The 22,247-nt window shown below is 40.8% G+C and overlaps 1 protein-coding gene across 3 annotated transcripts in view; it reads left to right on the forward strand.

Annotated features, from left to right (window-relative positions):
* The first annotated feature begins 5,025 nt into the window (after nt 1–5,025).
* STAM2 (signal transducing adaptor molecule 2) overlaps nt 5,026–22,247 on the forward strand; it is a 50,102-nt gene continuing 32,880 nt past the window's right edge. For 2 of the 3 annotated variants that reach the window (XM_027560684.1, XM_027560690.1), the window contains exon 1: nt 5,251–5,417. In XM_027560684.1, coding sequence (XP_027416485.1) covers nt 5,378–5,417 — 40 coding nt within the window. In that variant the 5' untranslated portion in view covers nt 5,251–5,377. Of the gene's footprint in view, nt 5,418–22,247 lie in introns of all 3 variants that reach the window. The other variant, XM_027560676.1, reaches the window with a different exon arrangement.

A 22,247-nucleotide genomic window follows, 5' to 3' on the forward strand; every position in this document is an offset into this window, starting at 1 on the left:
CTCCCCTCTACAGAAGGTGAAGTTTATGGCCCTCACTTTCCCTTGAGGGTGGACTAGACTCTGTGACCTGCTTCCTAAGAACAGAGTAGGGAAAGGGAAAAATATTAACTTTGAAGTGGAGAAACTTGGCAAATGCTGCATTTACCAAGTGCTAAAAGTTGCCATCACCAGACACCATGTACTCATTACAGTAATGTGATGAGGACACTCCACCTTTGTGATTTTCTTTCCAAAATCCCACAACACTCATCTAAGCATGAGAAAGACATTAGACAAACTTAGATTCAGGGATAGTTTACAGGATATCCGGTCAGCACTTCTCAAGACTGCTAAGGTTGTGAAAAGCAGGGAAAGACCGAGAGACTGTCAAAAATCTGAGGAGACTAGGGGAGGTATGACAACTTACATGAATTGTGAAACTCCTGATTGCAGAAAAGGGTTAGCCTAGCAGGTCTGAGACTGCAATCCTTAGAAAGGCCTGCTTGTCAGGCCATTATATAAAGTAAATCAACAACAAGGATTTATTGTATAGTGCAAGTAACCATAATCAATATCTTGTCATAAACTATACTAACGGAAAAGAGTCTGAAGCTGTACACCCAAGACTAACACAGTATTGTAAGTCAATTAGAGTTACATTTTTAAAAAGCAACTAGAGATTATCATATTAAGTGAAATAAATCAGAAAAGAAAGGCAAATATTGATATCACTTACACGTGGAGTCTAAAATATGACATAAATGAATCTATGAAACAGAAACAGAATCAGGGACATAGAGAATAGACTGGTAGTTGCCACAGGGGAATAGAGTGGAAGTGGGTTGAATTGAGAGTTTGGGGGTAGCAGATGCAAACTGGTACATATAGAATGGATAAATAGCAAGGTCTATTGTATAGCCAGGGAACTATATTCAATATCCTGTGATAAACCACAAAGAAAAAGACTATGAAAAAGAATGTATGTGTGTGTGTATAAAACTGAGTCACTTTGCTGTACAGCAGTAACCAACATGACATTGTAATTCAACTGTAGTTCAATAAAAAATAAATTTAAAAAAGGGAAAATCCTGCTTGCAAGGTTGACCCTTGATTGGTATCTGGGAACTTAGATTTGGGGAAAGTTGCCACAATATCCCTGATAAGGATGACTCCTGGTGCCTGAAGTGTTTGTACAAACAATATGGTTTATGCTGAACATCTGCTTTCCTTCTGGGAGTCTGGAAGTATGGGTGGGTGTTAGGTAGAAGGTGACTGTGTGACTAGCCCCCAATAAAAAAACCCTGGGCGTTGAATTTGCAATGAGCTTACCTGGCAGACGACATTTCACACAAGTTTTGGGTTGATTTAGGCAAGTCCTGTGTGCCGCCCCTGAGAGAGGACTCTTGGAAGCCCATACTCCAGACTTTACCCTATGTACCTTTACCCTTTGCTTATTCTGTTTTATATCCTCTAGTTGTAAAAAAAAAAAAAATACAGTCATGAAGGTGACTATATGCTGAATCCTATGAGTCCCAATGAATCATTAAACCTGGTGGTGATGTTGGGGACATCTGGCACACCAGAATTGGATTCTGGGAAAAAAAAAAAAGAGGCCATTAATGTAAACGTTGGTAAAATCCCAACAAATCTGGGGTTTAGTTAATAGTAATGAGCTAATGTTAGTTTCTTAGTTTTGACAGATTTACTATGGAAATGTAAGATGTTAACCACAGGAGAAAGGAGCGAGGAATAAATGAAACCTCTCTGTACTATCTTTGTAACTTTCTTGTAAATCTAAAATTATTTGAAAATAAAAATTTTATTTCAAAAATACTCAAACCCACAGATTGAACCCGCATCTCCTGCATTGGCAGGCAGGATCTTTATCACTGAGCCACCTGGGATGCAATTGTGAGAGTGTGTTTAGTTGCTCAATTTTGTCCAACTCTGCAACACCATGGGCTGTAGCCTGCCAGGTTTCTCTGTCCATGGGGATGCTCCAGGCAAGAATACTGGAATGGATTGCCATGCTCTCCCAACCCAGGGATCAAACTCTGGTCTTCCACATTGCAGGCGGATTCTTTTCCAACTGAGCCACCAGGGAGGCCCAATTGTGAGAGTAGCAGAACTTAAAAGAAGGTTGAATTCACGACCCATAGCAGAGTGTAGACCAAAGTCAGGGCCCTGCAGGGGAAAGGATGAGACCCTGAGATCTAGGATGATGGGGATATCTAGGATGAGACCCTGAGATCTAGGATGATGGGGATATCTGGGTGGATACTCTGTAAACTCTGAGCTGATAGATTACCTCAGTATCCTGGACCCACAGAAGTGGTGTGCTTGACCCTTCTAGAGTACAGTGGCTTCCGTAGCCTGAAGACCATGGAGAAGCTCCATCTGAGGAAGATGCCTTCCAAGATGTGAGCTTCCCTTCTCAAGATTTCCCTTTTTGATCCAGAACCAATCAAATCCCTGCTTTCTTTGCTTACCTCAATCCTTATTTTCTGAAGTACTGAAAAGAGGTCATGTTCCTTACTCTTTTGCAAGGGAGGGGAAAAAAAAAAAAAAAAAGATTTCCCACAACCCCTTTTAGTGTTTCTAGACCAATAACTAGCATCAAGTTTCAAGTGCCTCTCTTCTTCATGGCCTGACTGGGGAAGCACTGACTCTTTTGTAAAATAAAGAGTTATTCACCAAATTTGTACTGGCCGAGTTGGAACATACCTGGGGATAGATTTTGTTATGTTCAGAGAAAGTGGTGTGAATTAAAAATATAGATTTGTAGAATGTAAACCTAAAATAACAGCAACAGTTAACAAAAAACCCTAGACTGAATTCATCTGAAATTGATGAGATTATTTTGTTATCAGGGAGACTAGGGCTCAAAAGAGGTTGTACTACAGAAATTTTGCACACCTGTACTTGTGGACTGCCAATGACATATCTTTTAATTCTTCATTAACTTCATTAGGTGAAGTAACAATGAGCTATCTTTGTATCTCCCTGTTTCTAATACAGGGTCTGGATCTTAGTGACTATTAGGTATTTTTTTAATTGGATTCACCAAGAGACTGGAGTTACTTGGCACAGAAAAGTAAATACCTAGAGATTCTTGAGCATATTTGCTATTAAGATGTGGAAGAGTTAAGGAATCTCTTTAAAATGTGAATACTTTCCAAAGGTGAATTCTCAGCCCTTTGCTCTTATCTCAATACAATCTCCTCTACAACATCTCTTCTTTAAGTACCTCCTAAACTAGCTGTCTGGCCTGCTTCTTAACGTATATCATGCACACTGCAGTCAGGTTAGTATCTGGAAACTTTTTGTGTACTCCTCTGCTGCTCAAAATCTTTAAACAATCGATGATCCAGTGCCTTCAGTGATAAAATTAAAAATTCTTAACTTGCTCCTTAAGGCTCTTTCCTGTTTCCTCTTATGTCTATCTAGCCTCATTTTCCATTCCAACACTGTCTTAATCCCAAATTCACCTAGAAAATCTCCAGATATATTTTGAACATCCTAGGTTCAATGTTTTTTGAAAATCAGCTTCTCTTCACCTGCAAATGTTTCCTCCTTGTTAACCTCTTTATGATACAAAATGCAACCACTTTTCTGAACTATGCCATGTATAAAGGTTCTCTCATCTTTGTTTCAAATCTTTATACCAGAGATTGTAAAATGGTTCTGTTTGGCCCGTTGTTAAAATGCTGAAGTCATTTTTAGGATTAAAAAAAATAATCATTGATAAATTGGAAGCTCTGGTAGGGTTCACACTTCAACTAATGGTTTAAGTTTACTGGTAGTTGCCAAGTACTGTTTAGTTGCATTTGAAAGGTATTTATTGAGCTTTATTTGAAAGGTATTTATTAGTTGCTGGACACTGTTTTAAATGCTGGGGATACAGCAGGGAACAAAATCATGGAGTTTATATTCTAAAGAGAGAGAAAACATAGTAAGTAAATTATATATTGTTGTTTATTATTGTTTAGTTTCTTGGTCCTTTCCAACTCTGAGACCCCATGGACTATAGCTTGTTAGGCTCCTCTGTTCATATCTCCCAGGATACTGAAGTGAATTGCCATTTCCTCCTCCAGAGGATTTTCCCAACCCAGGGATGGAACCCACATTTCTCCCGTATTCCAGGCGGGTTCTTAACCGCTGAGCCACTGGGGAAGTCCCAAGACATACTAGGAATTTTTTTTATATATTAAGAATTTATTGGCCCTAATATATTATGATATATACTATTTTGAACTGTGGTGTTGGAGAAGACGCTTGAGAGTCCCTTGAACTGCAAGGAGTTCCATCCAGTCCATCCTAAAGGAAATCAGTCCTGAATATTCACTAGAAGGACTGATGCTGAAGTTGAAACTCCAATACTTGACTACCTGATGCCAAGAACTGACTCATTGGAAAAGACCTTGATGCTGGGAAAGACTGAAGGCAGGAGGAGAAAGGGACGACAGAGCAAGAGATGACTGGATGGCATCACCGACTCCAAGGACATGAGTTTGAGTAAACTCCGGGAGTTGGTGATTAAGGGAAGCCTGGAGTGCTGCAGTTCATGGGGTCGCAAAGAGTCGGACACGACTGAGCGACTGAACTAAATTGAGTCCAGCAGTATTCTCATGGCGAGACCACGATGGAAAGCGAAAAGACAGGAGTCGGCACAGAGCCATTGTTACTTCGGCCGCTGCTTCTAGGGTGGTTATTCCCGCGGAATTTAGGCGCCGGAGGAGAGTGCCACCCTGCAAGCGCCATGGGCGGAACCAAACCCTTAGCCGACTCTCTGCGCTACCAAGGCTCCTTCCGTTTCCAAGGCAACGGGACTGTGACGCGAATGCAGCCGCGGCCCCAAGGCCGTGTGGCACCACAGCTTAGAAAGGAACCAATTTGGAGAGAGCTTGGTCGTATGAACCCGCAGCCCTAGGCGGAGAAACCCGGACGACCATACCCTCAGAAAAGCGGCCACCTGCAGTGCAACTTCCGGGCCTGTGGCTTCGCCCAGTCCCAGGCGCTACGACTTCCGGCCCCGAAGGTCCCCTGCTCCGTGGCTTGCGCGGGTCCTAGCCATGGACAGGTGGCCGCGGCAGCTGCCTGACCCTTATTGGAACTTCGGACCAGGGCTGCCGCCTCCTCCCCGCGGGCGGCGGACACAGGGGCGCTGAGAAGATGCCAGCGGCTGGCGGGACCTCTCCCCAGGAGGAGAGTTGAGGGCGGAGCGCGGACCGGGAGCTGGCCCATCAGGCGGGAGCCAGGCAGATGCGGTGGCGGAAGTGCTGGGACGTGGTCGGGGCCGAGCTAGACGTCTAGGAAGCCGCGGCCGCGGGTCCTCCAGCCCCGAGCAGCTGCCGAGCCTCTGCGTGATCGCAGCGAGGAAGGCTCGGGCACCGGCGAGATGCCTCTGTTCACCGCCAACCCTTTCGAGCAAGATGTGGGTAAGTGCTGGGCCCGGCCCTGGGCCGCTGTTTGTTGTGCTAGAAAGTGGGCGGTGGCGACTCTGGGAACTGGAAAGCCTAGGAAAGGGGGCGGCGCCGCCGCTCCGAGGCAGCCAGGATTTTTTTGAGAGGGTGGGCAACCTCGGCGCGTCCCCAGCGGCTTGGGGCGTGTCTCTAGCCCACCTGAGGTTGGGGACCTCGAAAAAGAACCATTCCCCTCGCCAAACTCAGGAATAGGGAGGAGCCTGGGGCTCTCTGGAGACTGCACTAATTGAGCGGTGGAGGAGTTGATGACACAAACTTTCAGCTCCCACTAGAGCTGGTTGAGTCTTGTGTCCCCCGGCCCTCCAGTCCCCTGCCTCGTGCTTAGGAAATGGTGCAGCAGACGCTGTTGTGTAGGGCACTCAACACTTAGAGACTTAAACTTGTTCCTGTTCAGTAGAAGGAAGGTGTTTTACCTCGCTTATATCCAGATGCGTCCGAGCGGTGATAGCATTTACGGTAGTTGGAAGTGTTACTCTACCCATGGATGGCGCAAGTGCTATAAGGTGTCTGTCTTACGTTATGAAAAGGAAAACCCCAAGATTTCAAAATAGTCCAAAACAGCTGATATTTTACTTGTTGAGGAGTCTTCAGTGATTATGGAGTGAGAAAAAGATGGACTGGGTATGAGAACTTACTTGTGGCATTAGAAAAGCAGTAACTGAAGCTGACTAAAGTAAATATTGATATTTTTGTAGCAGCAGTTAACTGTAGGTAGAGTTTTAGGATTTACTGTAATGAAACGCATGGCTGAAAATTGCCAGTCATACTGAATATTGCACATCACACAGTATTGCACCTGTTTCATAGTTACAATTTTCTCATTATGGGGAAGGTCTAGAAAGTGCCCTATTTTGGTTTGTGATTCCAAAAGTGCTTGTTCAAAAGTCTAATAAGTATTTTCTATTTCCAGAGAGCTAGACGGTTTTATATATTTTGACCCTCGTAGTTTTCAAGTATGTATTTCCATAATTTCATTCAGCTTTTTTTCTTGGTAGTTGAACATTGGTGACTGGTCTAAATCTCGGAAGCATCACGTTGAGGCTCACAGCCTCTGCCTTTGGAACACCTAATGATGTCTTCTTCCTTGCAGTGAGACCTACACTTTTTATTGTTGTTGTGAAGACTTTTGTTTTGTCACAGTTTTAAAAAAGAAAAAAGCAAACTAGGATAAGACAAATGATTTTCAAACTTAAAAACTGTGGAACTCTTCAAGGGAGATTTTTCCTGGAAGCCTATTGTTTTCTGATTGAAAACTTCTCTAGTGAAAGTAAGCCTAGTTGCTTTTCTAAACCTCCCCCTCAGTGGCTCCTGAGGTTCCAACATGGTTTAGTAGATCACAGTTCAGTACTGCTGTAGTAAAAGAAGCACTGCTCTTCAGACAAAAAAACAAAACAGAACAAAACCATGTATAGATTATTTAATGGGCAGTGCCATCAGCCAAAGCTTCAGGCACTTATTTGTTAACTTAAGTATGACTGACTGGAAGTCAGTATCCAAAAGACAGTTTAAAAATAAAATAGAAAGCTTGATTGTAAACTTCTTTTAGGCAAGTGGTTGGAATTAATAGAGAAAATGGTATGATTTAGGATTTCAAATTGACTTTATATCTCTATCATAGAAGGAAAATTATATATTGCTCTTTGAAAGCTTAAAGCCTTCTTTAATTTGAAATTAAAGTACTATGACACGCAAGTCATTATTTAACTTGAAATGTCCACAGGAATGTTCCTTTGCAATGTCATTGTCCTTTTCACCTGTGCTGTCTTTGATTCAGTCAGATTTTTATTATCATTGTTTCTTTTTTGTCACTGCCTTGTTTACCTTTCATTTAACAAATAGGCATGAGTGGTTACTGTGCACCAGAAATTGTGTTAAGTTCTGGGGACACAAATTTAATAAACAGACTGTGTTCCCTCAAGCAACTCTCTCTGTAATGGTGGATTCATACACATATAAAAAGATAATTGTCGGGACTTCCCTGGTGGATAAGAATCTGCCTGCAATGCAGGAGACACAGGTTTGATCTATGGTCCAGGAAGGTTCCACATGTGATGGAGAAGCTAATCCTGTGTGCCACAGCTACTGAGCCTGTGCTCTAGAGCCTGCGAGCTGCAACTACTGCAACAAGAGAAGCCAGCACAAATGAGAAGCCCATGCACCACCAGGAAGCGCGGCCCCCACTCTCCACCGCTAGAGAAAGCCCACAGACAGCAACGAGAGACCAGAGCAGCGAAAAAGAAGTAAAAATTAAAAAATTGTAATACAATGTGAGAAATACAATCCTAGAAATACAGGCAATGCTTTATATTTTCCCTCTATTTACAACAGTTATTTTCCCTGAAAAGAAGACAAGGACCTTCAGGTGTACATTTTATCTGTACGGGCGTTGACAGCTAGCCTCTCTCTCTCCCTGCTTTCCTGCTGCTGCTACTGCTGCTAAGTCGCTTCAGTCGTGTCTGACTCTGTGCGATCCCATAGACGGCAGCCCACCAGGCTCCCCCTGTCCCTGGGATTCTCCAGGCAAGAACACTGGAGTGGGTTGCCATTTCCTTCTCCAATGCATGAAGGTGAAAAGTGAAAGTGAAGTCGCTCAGTCGTGCCCGACTCTTAGCGACCCCATGGACTGCAGCCTACCAGGCTCCTCCATCCATGGGATTTTCCAGGCAGGAGTACTGGAGTGGGGTGCCATTGCCTTCTGCCTTCCCCTGCTTTCCTGACAGTACTTAAACCTGCAGGGAGTAACCACCTCTTACCATGTGTATGATATGGTCATTTTATAATTAACTGAAAGTTGAAACTACCTTCCTTTGGTTGGTGCAGTCTCATCAGAGGGTGCACAGTCTTTCTGATATCATTCATGTGGAGAAGAAATCCTTTGCTCGAGGCAAAAGGCTGTAGTAAGTCATGATGTCCAAGAAGGCAATCGTGAGTCGATGGTATTTGACTTGTCAGATGGAAGCAGGTCAAAGTCTAGGAGGTAAAAAGCTCTGGCAAGTTCCCATTTTTATCTTGAAGTCAAAACCTATGAATCCTGAAGGATATGCTAGGTATACCATACCTAGCATTAGAGCTCTTTAAATACTTACTGGAATTCTTCTAATCTGGATTTACTGTTTGTTTTGTTGAATAAGATTTCTCTGAAGCTGTGCTGAGAAAATATCCACATGTATCCCTCCGCTGACCCCCACCCCTGAGTCTTCTCTTGAAGGGGGAGTGTAGGTTTCCTGAGGTGGAGCCTGGTTAGGGCAACCTTTTTAGGGGATTCCAAAGAGAAAGTAAAACATGAGGGACACAGTCAACAATAGCAAGATTTAGTGATAGTGTTAAAAGGACTGATGTCATTTCCTTATATTCTCTATCAATTTTTTCCAGTCTCATGACATTGGTTCCCGAATCATGACTGTTCTGCTCCCTAACTCCAGTTCTTATTTGCATATCTTTTTTTCTCCTTACCCAAGTCAGGCAGTCTTTCTTACCAGTCTCCGCCTCTATGCCTTTTACTGTTCACTGATAGATTTTTGCTTTTTCACCAACTCTTGGTATCTCCTTCCTTAAGAGATATACTTAATTGTGTTCCACAAAGCTGAGCTTAAACTCTGCCTCTATAAAAACTTTTCAGACACAGTGGATTGAAGTATGAACTGTATCTATAAGGAGACTTTTTCAAATAAAATTTGAATGTATGTATTGCTGTCTTTGGCTTGTGTTGTGTTCAAATAACTTGACAGTGAGGTGGCTTACGATTTTCTGCATGGAATTTTTTTCTCCAATGAAATTTTATAAGAAACCCTAATATAAAAATAGATGTTGATAGCTCTCTGATAATACAAATTTACTTTATATGTTTAAATTCATTACATTTATGTAGTTAGGGCAATTCTTGAACACATGGAGTGGTTATAATCTTTGTAAAAAGTTAAAATTAAAAAAATTTTCGATTATAGGTGAGAATGGTAGCCTTAACCATCAGTTTTTTTTTTCCCCTATACTTTCTTTTGCTCACGTGGTACCAAAAATCTAGTTATAAATTATAATTGATATATTTTGTAATTTTTTAAACAATAAGATATTTTTAGCATAAAGCATAGAATATAATGTAAACTTCTATTCCTATCTATCACCTCTGTCGAATCCTAACATTTGTCACACTTTATTCTTGTTTTCTTTGGAGAAGGCAATGGCGACCCACTCCACTACTCTTGCCTTGAAAATCCCATGGACGGAGGAGCCTGGTAGGCTGCAGTCCAGGGGGTTGTAAAGAGTCGGACATGACTGAGCGACTTCACTTTCACTTTTCACTTTCATGCATTGGAGAAGGAAATGGCAACCCACTCCAGTGTTCTTGTCTGGAGAATCCCAGGGACGGCAGAGCCTGGTGGGCTGCCGTCTATGGGGTCGCACAGAGTCGGACACAACTGAAACGACTTAGCAGCATTCTTGTTTTCTTAGGAAAACATTCAAGATACAATGGGAATTATTACCTGTATTTAATAACTACTTGATACTATTCTTTTTCCTGTCTTCTTACAGTAAACACTCTCTAAAAAGATTAAAAAAAACTATGTTATAATATATACTAAACATGTAAATATATGTATTGTTTTACATGTTTTTAAACTTCATAAAAAAATACTCTTTGTAGTCATTTTCAACTTGTCATTTAGCACTTTTGGGAGAGTTATGCATATTGATGTTTGTAGCGCTAGTTCATTAATTTTAAAAGCTGTGTAATAGTCCACGTTTTTTAACTCATTATCCTATTAATGAACATGAAGTTTTTTGCAGTTTTTTTTGCTGTTACAGACAACACTGCAGTGAGAATTCTTATCCATGTTTTCTTGTTCATAAGAGTGAGAGATTCTACATGGATTGTATCTTGAAGAGGAATCCTTTATTAAAAATGTATATAGTGCAAAGTTGCAAAATTTTAAATAATACTGGATTGTTCTTTCATGTATTTTGTGGAACATTTTACTCCCACCAGCAGTGGAAGTCAAGCCTCTGTTCCATATTCTCGATTAACACTGGGTATTGTCATAATTTAAAATTTATGCCAATTTGATGGGTATGAAATAGGGCATTGTTTTCATTTCAGTTTCATTGCAATTGAACATCTTTTCATGTTTTTTGGTGAGTCGGTTTTCTGTTTGTAAAAATTGGGCTTCCCCGGTGACTCAGCAGTAAAGAATCCACCTGCAATGCAGGAGCCACAGAAGATAGGGTTCGATCCCTGGGTCAGGAAGATCCCTGGAGGAGGGCATGGCAACCTACTCCAGTATTCTTGTCTGGAGAATTCCATGGACAGAGAAGCCTGGCAGGCTACCGTCCATAGGATCTCAAAGAATTGGACACGACTGAAGTGACTTAGCTCACATACATGTCTGCTCGTTACTTTCATATACTTATTCTGTTGGATTATTTTCTTACTGAGTTTTAGCATTCCACATGCAACCTCTACTAATCTTTCATTGTTTACATGAATTGCAAATATATATCCCAGTCTGTTGCTTCTTTTTGTTTCTGATACCTTTTACTGTTAAAAAAAAAAAAAAAAGTTTCTATTTAGTAATACTGTCTTTCTCCCTTGGTTTTATTTTTTTTTTTTTTGTTCTAGAAAGGCTTTCTCTCTTCTCTTGAGTCTATAAGAATGTTGTCATGTTTTCTTCTGGAAGTTTTATTGGAGTTTTGATTTTTGTACTTAGGTCTTTAATCTTACATAAAGGACTTGGTCTTTATGTAAGCTCTAAGGAGGGATCTGATGGGATAGTCAATTCACAATAGACAGTAATCAATTGTTTAATCACCATTGTTGAACAGTCTATCCTTCCCCTATTAGTTTGGTGCACTTTCTTCTACATAGTAAATCCCTTCCCCTGCATGAGGCCTGCATCTGTGCTTTCTGTTCACTGTTCTCTTTATCCTGTACCAATACCACATTCTATTCCTATGTCAGTGGCTTTTTTAGGTGTGGGTCAGGGTCAGGCCTGTGTCTTGTTTTTCTTCATTTTGCTAGTCATATCTGTTTTGGGCCTTTTTTTCTTCCATTTGGGTTTATTATTAGATTAGTAAAATCATAAAAGGAAATTTATGTTCTTTTAAGATTTGAGAAGACATTGTAGTTTATAGTTTATTTATTTATAGTTTAAGTGGCCACAGGACTGGAAAAGGTCACTTTTGATTCCAGTCCCAAAGAAAGGCAATGCCAAAGAATGCTCAAACTACCGCACAATTGCACTCATCTCACACGCTAGTAAAGTAGTGTTCAGAATTCTCCAAGCCAGGCTTCAGCAATACGTGAACCGTGAACTTCCAGATGTTCAAGCTGGTTTTAGAAAAGGCAGAGGAACCAGAGATCAAATTGTCAACATCTGCTGGATCATTGAAAAAGCAAGAGAATTCCAGAAAAACGTCTATTTCTGCTTTATTGACTATGCCAAAGCCTTTGACTGCACGGATCACAATAAACTGGAAAATTCTGAAAGAGATGGGAATACTAGGCTACCTGACCAGCTCTTGAGAAACCTGTATACAGGTCAGGAAGCAGCAGTTAGAACTGGACATGGAACAACAGACAGGTTCCAAACAGGAAAAGGAGTACATCAAGGCTGTATATTGTCCCCCTGCTTATTTAACTTATATGCAGAGTACATCAGGAGAGACGCTGGGCTGGATGAAGCACAAGCTGGGATCAAGATTGCTGGGAGAAATATCAATAACTTCAGATATGCAGATGACACCACCCTTATGACAGAAAGTGAAGAAGAACTAAAGAGCCTCTTGATGAAAGTGAAAGAAGAGAGAAAAAGTTGGCTTAAAGCTCAACATTCAGAAAAGTAAGATCATGGTGTTCGGTCCCATCACTTCATGGCAAATAGATGGGAAACAGTTGAAACAGTGGCTGACTTTATTTTTCTGGGCTCCAGGATCACTGCGGATGGTGATTGCAGCCAGGAAATTAAATGACACTTGCTCCTTGGAAGGAAAGTTATGACCAACCTAGACAGCATATTAAAAAGCAGAGACATTACTTTGCCATCGAAGGTCCATCTAGTCAAGGCTATGATTTTTCCAGTAGTCATGTATGAATGTGAGAGTTGAACTATAAAGAAAGCTGAGCACCGAAGAATTAATGGTTTTGAACTGTGGTGTTGGAGAAGACTCTTGAGAGTCCCTTGGACTGCGAGGAGATCCAACCAGTCCATCCTAAAGGAGATTAGTCCTGGGTGTTCATTGGAGGGACTGATGTTGAAGCTGAAACTCCAATACTTTGGCCACCTGATACGAAGAGCTGACTCATTTGAAAAGACCCTGATGCTGGGAAAGCTTGAGGGCAGGCAGAGACAGGGACGGCAGAGGATGAGATGGTTGGATGGCATCACCGACACAATGGACATGGGTTTGGGTGGACTCTGGGAGTTGGTGGTGGACAGGGAGGCCTGATGTGCTGCGGTTCATGGGGTTCCAAAGAGTTGGACACGACTGAACAACTGAACTAAACTGTAGTTTATTCTTGATTTATATGAACTGATGATATTAATAGCTAATAATACACTTTTTTGTTTCCTGATACTAATAGTTCTAAGCTTACTTAGATTTATAGTTGACCCTTGAACGACTCAGGGGGTTAGGGTTGTCGACCCCCTTGCACAGTTAAAACTCCATGTATTAACTTTTGACTCCCCCCGAAAACTTAACTACTAATAACCTACTGTTGACAGGAAGCCTTACTGATAACACAGTCTATTAATATATTTTTGATGTTATACGTATATCTACATATATCTTACGCATTCGTGACACACCTTTTTCTTAATCTTTAAAATATTTCTAGGCTTCCCAATTTGTCTTCAGTTTTTTTCACATTGTTATAAATGTCTAAAAATTTTTTATAGTTATTAGAAAAGTTACATGGATATGTGCAGTTCAAACCCATGTTATTCAGTGGTCAATTTTAAAGTTAAGAGGGCAAGAGGAGGATTTTTCTACAGGTAAATATACAACATACTACAACTTAACACAGAGGGTTGAGAGGAAAGAATTTTTTTAACATTATTGCCTTATTTGTCTGTAACTTGTTAGTGACTGTTTGCATTTAGTATAGGGATTGAACCTAAGAAGGTCAGTGTGACAGATATCAAGACTTTGCCCCCTGAAAACTATTGACATTTTGAAGCTGCCACCTACTTAGTTTTAGCTCATATTGCTTCATTTTCATGTCAAAATTTTGCCAGTACATAGTGGTGTAGTTTTGAGAATTTTAGCCATTCTAATGGCATCTCATTGTGGCTTTAATATGTATTTATGTGCTTGATCTTTAGTACAGTCACTAAATTAATATTCTCTTTTTTGAAATACCTATTTAAGTTTTTCATCCATTTTTCTTTTCACTTAATTTTCACAACTCCTCTTTTAAACATGGCTGCTGCTGCTGCCGTCGCTTCAGTCATGTCCGACTTTGTGCGACCCCATAGACGGCAGCCCACCAGGCTCCCCCGTCCCTGGGATTCTCCAGGCAAGAACACTGGAGTGGGTTGCCATTTCCTTCTCCAATGCATGAAAGTGAAAGTGAAGTCGCTCATTTGTGTCCGACTCTAGTGACCCCATGGACTGCAGCCTACCAGGGAGCCATTCTAATTTCCATTTTACAGATGAGAACATGGTTTCAGATTTCAGTCAGAGCTGAGGGGAACTACCTAGAAGCCTTAAGCTAGTGTATAAGTTTCAGAGCTGGGAATAGAGAAGGTGAATCTTCAGTGTTTAATGGGTGATGTGTGTGCTCCACATGTGCCCAGTGATTTCCTCAGTCTGCAGAGGACAAGTAATCATCAGCCCAACCTAACTGCTTTTCATTCTCCATCGCTGGTGTTTTGGCAAGTTAGTGGCTACTTTTGGAGATTCATTTTTCCTTTTCCCCATCTATTAGTGTCTTCCACATGAAACTTTCTAGTAAGTCTGTTGAAATGGAAATTATACTTACTACATTTATGCTTCTGCCCTGTTTCCTAATGTCAGAGTGTTTGTAGAAATGAGCATAACTGTTCTGTGGAGTTGGGAGTGAGGTATGAGAAAATATGGTCCACTGGAGAAGGGAATGGCAAACCACTTCAGTATTACTGCCTTGAGAACCCCATGAATGGTATAAAAAGGCAAAAAGATAGGACAGTGTAGATGAACTCTCCAGGTGGGTAGATGCCCAGTATGCTACTGGAGATCAGTGGAGAAATAACTCCAGAAAGAATGAAGGGACGGAGCCAAAGCAAAAACAACACCCAGTTGTGGATATGACTGGTGATAGATGCAAGGTCTGATGCTGTAAAAAACAATAGTGCATAAGAACCTAGAATGTTAGGTCCATGAATCAAGGCAAATTCAGTTCAGTTCAGTTCAGTTGGTCAGTCGTGTCCGACTCTTTGCAACCCCATGAATCGCAGCACGCCAGGCCTCCCTGTCCATCACCAACTCCCAGAGTTCACTCAAACTCACGTCCATCGAGTTGGTGATGCCATCCAGCCATCTCATCCTCTGTCCCCTTTTCCTCCTGCCCCCAATCCCTCCCAGCATCAGAGTCTTTTCCAATGAGTCAACTCTTCGCATGAGGTGGCCAAAGTACTGGAGTTTCAGCTTTAGCATCATTCCTTCCAAAGAACACCCAGGGCTGATCTCGTTTAGAATGGACTCGTTGGATCTCCTTGCAGTCCAAGGGACTCTCAAGAGTCTTCTCCAACACCACAGTTCAAAAGCATCAATTCTTCGGCGCTCAGCTTTCTTCACAGTCCAACTCTCACATCCATACGTGACCACTGGAAAAACCAAAGCCTTGACTAGATGGACCTTTGTTGGCAAAGTAATGTCTCTGCTTTTCAATAGGCTGTCTAGGTTGGTCATAACTTTCCTTCAAGGAGTAAGCGTCTTTTAATTTCATGGCTATAGTCACCATCTGCAGTGATTTTGGAGCCCCCAAAAATAAAGTCTGACGCTGTTTCCACTGTTTCCCCATCTATTTCCCATGAAGTGATGGGACCAGATGCCATGATCTTAGTTTTCTGAATGTTGACCTTTAAGCCAACTTTTTCACTCTCCTCTTTCACTTTCATCAAGAGGCTTTTTAGTTCCTCTTCACTTTCTGCCATAAGGGTGTTGTCATCTGCATATCTGAGGTTATTGATATTTCTCCCAGCAATCTTGATTCCAGCTTGTGCTTCTTCCAGCCCAGCGTTTCTCGTGATGTACTCTGCATATAAGTTAAATAAGCAGGGTGACAGTATACAGCCTTGACGTACTCCTTTTCCTATTTGGAACCAGTCTGTTGTTCCATGTCCAGTTCTAACTGTTGCTTCCTGACCTGCATATAAGTTTCTCAAGAGGCAGGTCAGGTGGTCTAGTATTCCCACCTCTTTCAGAATTTTCCACAGTTTCTTGTGATCCACACAGTCCAAGGCTTTGGCATAGTCGATAAAGCAGAAATAGATGTTCTTCTGGAACTCTCTTGCTCTTTCGATGATCCAGCACATGTTGGCAATTTGGAAGTGGTCAAACAGGAGATGGCAAGAGTGAACATCAACATTCTAGGAATCAGCGAGCTAAAATGGACTGCAATGGGTGAATTTAACTCAGATGATCGTTATATCTACTACTGTGGGTAGGAATCCCTTAGAAGAAATGGAGTAGCCATCATAGTCAACAAGAGTCCAAAATGCAATACTTGGATATAATCTCAAAAATGACAGAATGATCTCTGTTCATTTTCCAAGGGAAACCATTCAGTATCACGATAATCCACATCTATGCCCCAATGAGTAACGCTGATGAAGCTGAAGTTGAACGGTTCTATGAAGACCTACAAAACCTTTTAGAACTAACACCCAAAAAAGATGTCCTTTTCATTATAGGAGACTGGAATGCAAAAGTAGGAAGTCAGAAAACACCTGGTGTAACAGGCAAATTTGGCCTTGGAGTACAGAATGAAGCAGGGCAAAGGCTAATAGAACAAGAGAACGCACTGGTCATAGGCAAGAGAACTACTGCCAAGAGAACGCACTGGTCATAGCAAACACCCTCTTCCAACAACACAAGAGAAGACTCTACACATGGATGTCACCAGATGGCCAACGCCGAAATCAGACTGATTATATTTGCAGCCAAAGATGGAAAAGCTCTGTATAGTCAGCAAAAACAAGACCAGGAGCGGACTGTGGCTCAGATCATGAACTCCTTATTGCCAAATTCAGACTTAAATTGAAGAAAGTGGGGAAAACCACTAGACCATTCAGGTGTGACCTAAATCAAATCCCTTATGATTAGACAGTGGAAGTGACAAATAGATTTAAGGGACTAGATCTGATAGAGTGCCTGATGAACTATGGATAGAGGTTTGTGACATTGTACAGGAGACAGGGATCAAGACCATCCCCAGGAAAAAGCAATGCAAAAAAGCAAAATGGCTATCTGAGGGGGCCTTACAAATAACTGTGAAAAGAAGAGAAGTGAAAAGCAAAGGAGAGAAGGAAAGTACACCCATTTGAATACAGAGTTCAAAAACTAACAAGGAGAGATAAGAAAGCCTTTCTCAGTGATCAATGCAAAGAAATAGAGGAAAACAATAGAATGGGAAAGTCTAGACCTCTCTTCAAGATAGTTAGAAATACTAAGGGGACGTTTCATGCAAAGTTGCACTCTATAAAGGACAGATGGTATGGACCTAACAAAAGCAGAAGATATTAAGAAGAGGTGGCAAGAATACACAGACGAACTGTCCAAAAAAGATCTTCATGACCCAGATCATCACGATGGTGTGATCACTCACCTAGAGCCAGACATGCTGGAATGTGAAGTCAAGTGGGCCTTAGGAAGCATCACTACGAATAAAGCTATTGGAGGTGATGGAATTCCAGTTGAGCTATTTCAAATCCTGAAAGATGATGCTGTGAAAGTGCTGCACTCAATATGCCAGCAAATTTGGAAAACTCAGCAGTGATCACAGGACTGGAAAAAGTCAGTTTTCATTCCAATTTCAAAGAAAGTCAATGCCAAAGAATGTTCAAACTACCGCAGAATTGTACTCATCTCACACGCTAGTAAGGTAATGCTCAAAATTCTCCAAGCCAGGCTTCAACAGTACGTGAACTGTGAACTTACATATGTTCAAGCTCGTTTTAGAAAAGGCAGAGGAACCAGAGATCAAATTGCCAACATCTGCTGGATCATTGAAAAAGCAAAAGAGTACCAGAAAAATATCTATTTCTACTTTATTGACTATGCCAAAACCTTTGACTGTGTGGATCACAAGAAACTGTGGAAAATTCTGAAAGATGGGAATATCAGACCACCTGACCTGCCTCTTGAGAAATCTATGTGCAGGTCAGGAAGCAACAGTTAGAACTGGACATGGAACAACAGACTGGTTCCAAATTGAGAAAGGAATACATCAAGGCTGTATATTATCATCCTGCTATTTAACTTATATGCAGAGTACATCATGAGAAACACTGGGCTGCATGAAGCACAAGCTGGAATCATGATTGCTGGGAGAAATATCAATAACTTCAGATATGCAGATGACACCACCTTCATGGCAGAAAGCAAAGAACTAAAAAGCCTCTTGATGAAAGTGAAAGAGGAGAGTGAAAAAGTTGGCTTAAAGCTCAGCATTCAGAAAACTAAGATCATGGTGTTCGGCCCCATCACTTCATGGCAAATAGATGGGGAAACAGTGGCAGACTTTTTTTTCTGGGCTCCAAAATCACTGCAGATGATGACTGCAGCCATGAAATTAAATGACACTTGTTCCTTGGAAGGAAAGTTATGCCTGGCGTGCTTGTTCCCTGGGGTCGCAAAGAGTTGGACACAACTGCGCGGCTGAACTGAACTGATGGTTTTCAGCAAACCGTATAACAGAGGGTATCTTGGGAGTGTCACATAAGAAGAAAGTGAACTTGTAGGGAGGTAAAGCCTGCCCTATACCTTGTACCTTTTTAATAAATTACAATATTAGAAGGCAGTATATGATTTTTTAATTTTTTTTCTTTCTTCCTGTCTCCCCAACTCTCTAAACTTTTCCTAGTCTCCCCACAAATGTTGGCATGACACGTGAAATGAGAAAAGAGTAGCAGTCACTCTTCTGTATTCCACCAGAGCAAGAATTTCAAATGTATATATTGTTTTACTAGATGATGTAGTAAATGGAGTTAAGCGTGATATTCTATCTGATCCTTTGCTTATAAAGCAGAGTTGATCTAGCATTTTTATTATTCAGTATGTTTAAAATGTTCCTACATAGAGAAACTGACAACTGACTTGTTAAAAGAGTTAATTTAGCCATTTTGAACAAAAATTGCTGCCAAGAGGCAGTTTAATAGAAAATATACCCTGAGCCACATTGCCTTGATTGGAATCTTTTTACTGTTTACTAGCTGTATGATCTTTGCTAGTTACTTTTCTGTATCTCAGTTTCCTTATGTATTAAATGGGAAATCTTCTTTGGTTTCAACGTAAATAGTTGAGCATATGTAAAATGCTCTGGAACGATCACTTGTGGTTGTTTTTTAATTATTTCCTGTCATTCATTACTCAGAGCTGTAAGTAGGTTTTTCTTTTAGGAGATAAGTAATGTATTAAAGTAGAATTTATATTACAGCTTTCCCCATAGTAAACTGTATCAACAAAAATTTTCCCCAAACAAATCAAAACATTAAATGAGGAGAATTAAAAGATAAAAATGTATGCTAAACCCAAGCACTCCAAAATGCTGAGTTTATGGTGGTTGTCATTGGAGTCAGAAAAGCAGGTGAAATATTTATCATCTTATCAGTGTGATGTATTTGGCATTTAAATATTTTAATCTAAATTTAACTAAACTAGAATTCTAGAGCAAACTAGAATCTAGTGTGGTCTACTAATTTAATAGCAAGTATATTTTATTTTAATAGTGTAAATATGTAGGATTTGCAAGCTAGAAAAAATTGGCTGTCCTGTATTTTCAAATAGTTATTTAGTATGTAATGAATTGGTGTAAAGAGAGAACATTTTTATGTCTTTAGTAAAAGCCTCAGCTGTGGTTTCCTGTTAGATACCAAAAAGAATTCTACTTATTCATTTGCTTTCCATTTTCTAGTTATTTCTGCTTTTGGAAAACAAATTTTTTTTCAATTTTTCACAGTTCTTCTCCTGTAATTTTAAGGTATAAAAATAATTGTTTTTTAAAATAAATACATAAAAAGCAACTTTTCCATTAAGGCCTAATAAGCATTGCTTTAGTCATGTCCTGAGATACATGCAGTATCCTAATTATAATAGTGTTTTATATTTCCTTCATTATAGTCTTAATTGTTTGTATATTGTGATTGTTAATGTCCATGTGATGGGGTGTAGTGTTGGTCTAATACAAACATATTGCCTTCAGAGAGCACACTGAGTATATTGTCCTAGATTATCCTAGGTGTTGGTAGTTTTGTGCACATTTGAAGGAGTATTGAAACTGTGCTTTAATGTACAAGTAGTCTTCATTTGACATGATTCCAGTGTGCATGCATTTAGTTACCGTGTGTTGGTTAACTAGTTTTCTTTGTGAGATAGGTCTGTTTTGATATTACTATATTCTAGGATGCCTTTACTCCTAAGGTGTGATAGCGTTTTGGAGGTTTCAATTGATAGCCTAAAATATGGTCCTCTCTACTCTAGTTGGCTGGGGTACTAGTCTGCTTGGGCTGCCATAGCCAAATAACGTAGACCACGTAGCTAAGCAACAGAAATCTGTCTTCTCACATTTCTGGTGACTGGAAGTCCAAAATCAAGCTCCCAGCAGGGTTGGTGTCTAATGAGGGCTCGCCCCTGGGGTTGCAGATGGTTGTCTTCTCACTGTGTCCTCACCTGACCTCATTTTTGTGCATGTGAGAAAAGACAGGGAGCTCTCTGGTGTCTCTTCTTTTGAGGACACTAATCCTCTTGGGTCAGGGCTTCAACCTTATGACCTTATTTCACCTTAATTACTTCTTTAGAGTCTGGTCTCCAGCTCCAGCAGTGCTGGGTACTTCATGGTATGAATTTTGTGGGGACACAGACACTCAGTCCATAGCAGGTAGGAACTTGTAAACACTCCTTGCATTGTGCAGCCTTCCAGTCTAATAGCAGGTGATCTGTGCTAGACCTCATAGAACCTCACCCAGAGTGTGTGGGAGTGTGGGTGTATACAGCATAGCCCTTGACCAACAAGGACCCACGATTAAATCCCTATGCTCAGAAATCTGGCCTCTGTCTCCTAGGTGCCTTATTTGGGCTGTTTCTACTTGTGTTTTGGGCTTCCCTGATAGCTCAGTTGGTAAAGAATCCACCTGCAATGCAGGAGACCCTGGTTCGATTCCTGGGTCAGGAAGATCTGCTGGAGAAGAATACCCACTCCAGTATTCTTGGGTTTCCCTTGTGGCTTGGCTGGTAAAGAAGCCACATGCAATGCGGGAGACCTGGGTTTAATCCCTGGGTTGGGAAGATCCCCTGGAGAAGAGAAAGACTACCCACTCCAGTATTCTGACCTAGAGAATTCCATGTATAGTCCATGGGGTCGAAAAGAGTCAGACACGACTGAGCGGCTTTCACTACTTGTGTTGGGACAAGAAAGTATGCCCAGGTAGAACACTAGGGCCATGGTGAGGCTTACTTCATATTTCCCTTCTTTCAGAAACCTCAGATGTGCACTGCTTGTTGTTCACTTCCTGACCACAGTTGCCTCATATATTTTGGCCTGTTTTATTCTTGTTTTCAGCCCCATGGTGGCTCAGATGGTAAAAAATCTACCTGCAATGCAAGAGACCAGGTTCCACCCCTGGTTCGGGAAGATCCCCTAGAGAAGGGAATGGCAACCCACTCCAGTCTTCTTGCCTGGAGAATCCCGTGGACAGAGGAGCCTAGTGGACTACAGTCTCCCTGGTTGCAGAGAGTTGGACAGAGTGACTAATAACATGCTTGTTTTCAATAGAGTAGCAAGTCTGGTACCAGATGTTCTGCCATGGTTGAAAGCAGACCAGTCGTGAGTTTTTATTTTCAAACATAGTAGGAAGAGCTTTAAAGATCTCTTTGAGGCATGCTTGTTTTATATAATTTTTTTTTTTTATTACTGATGGAACCTATTTTCTTAAAAGTTTTACAGGTTAGACTTGAATCCTTTTTAATGCTGTGTGTTGAACATTATGGGCTGTGTAGAGGGTGAGTCTTTTGTTCCTTATAGGTATTGATGGACTGATTCTTTATGATATTCTTAGAATCTTTCTGAAGTATTTCACAGTGTATTTGAAGCTCTCCATATACAATCATAATCTGGTGATGGAATGTTATGACTTACACCCACCAAACCCTGGAAATTTAGAATTTAGGCCCCAGGAGGGCTCTTTTAACTCTCCCCCGCTCTATGTATTTGACATAGGATAATGTGAGATAGGGCCCCAACACTGGGCATGGTGACATGCTATAAAAGAATGGTTCCTTAATTATAATATTTAAGATTTTTTCCTGGAGTTTAAAATACTTTTAAGTGCATAATTTAACTGTTATTTCCTTCACTTGAAAAATGAAATACTTTTTGGCAGGCCATTATAAAGTCTTTAGATTTTATACTTTTTAAAAAGGGTAATTGTGAGTCCTATATTTGTAGAAAGTAAACTATGCTGGATAGAGTATTTAAATTAGGATTTTTCCATTTTCTATAAAAGATCAAGTAAAAAAAATTCTGTTGAGATATTTTTGAAATTGTTGGAAGGGTTTTGAGGGGATATCAAAGAGGCTTCACACACAATTATG

The sequence above is a fragment of the Bos indicus x Bos taurus genome, chromosome 2, assembly GCF_003369695.1.
Source record: "Bos indicus x Bos taurus breed Angus x Brahman F1 hybrid chromosome 2, Bos_hybrid_MaternalHap_v2.0, whole genome shotgun sequence".
NCBI lineage: Eukaryota > Metazoa > Chordata > Mammalia > Artiodactyla > Bovidae > Bos > Bos indicus x Bos taurus.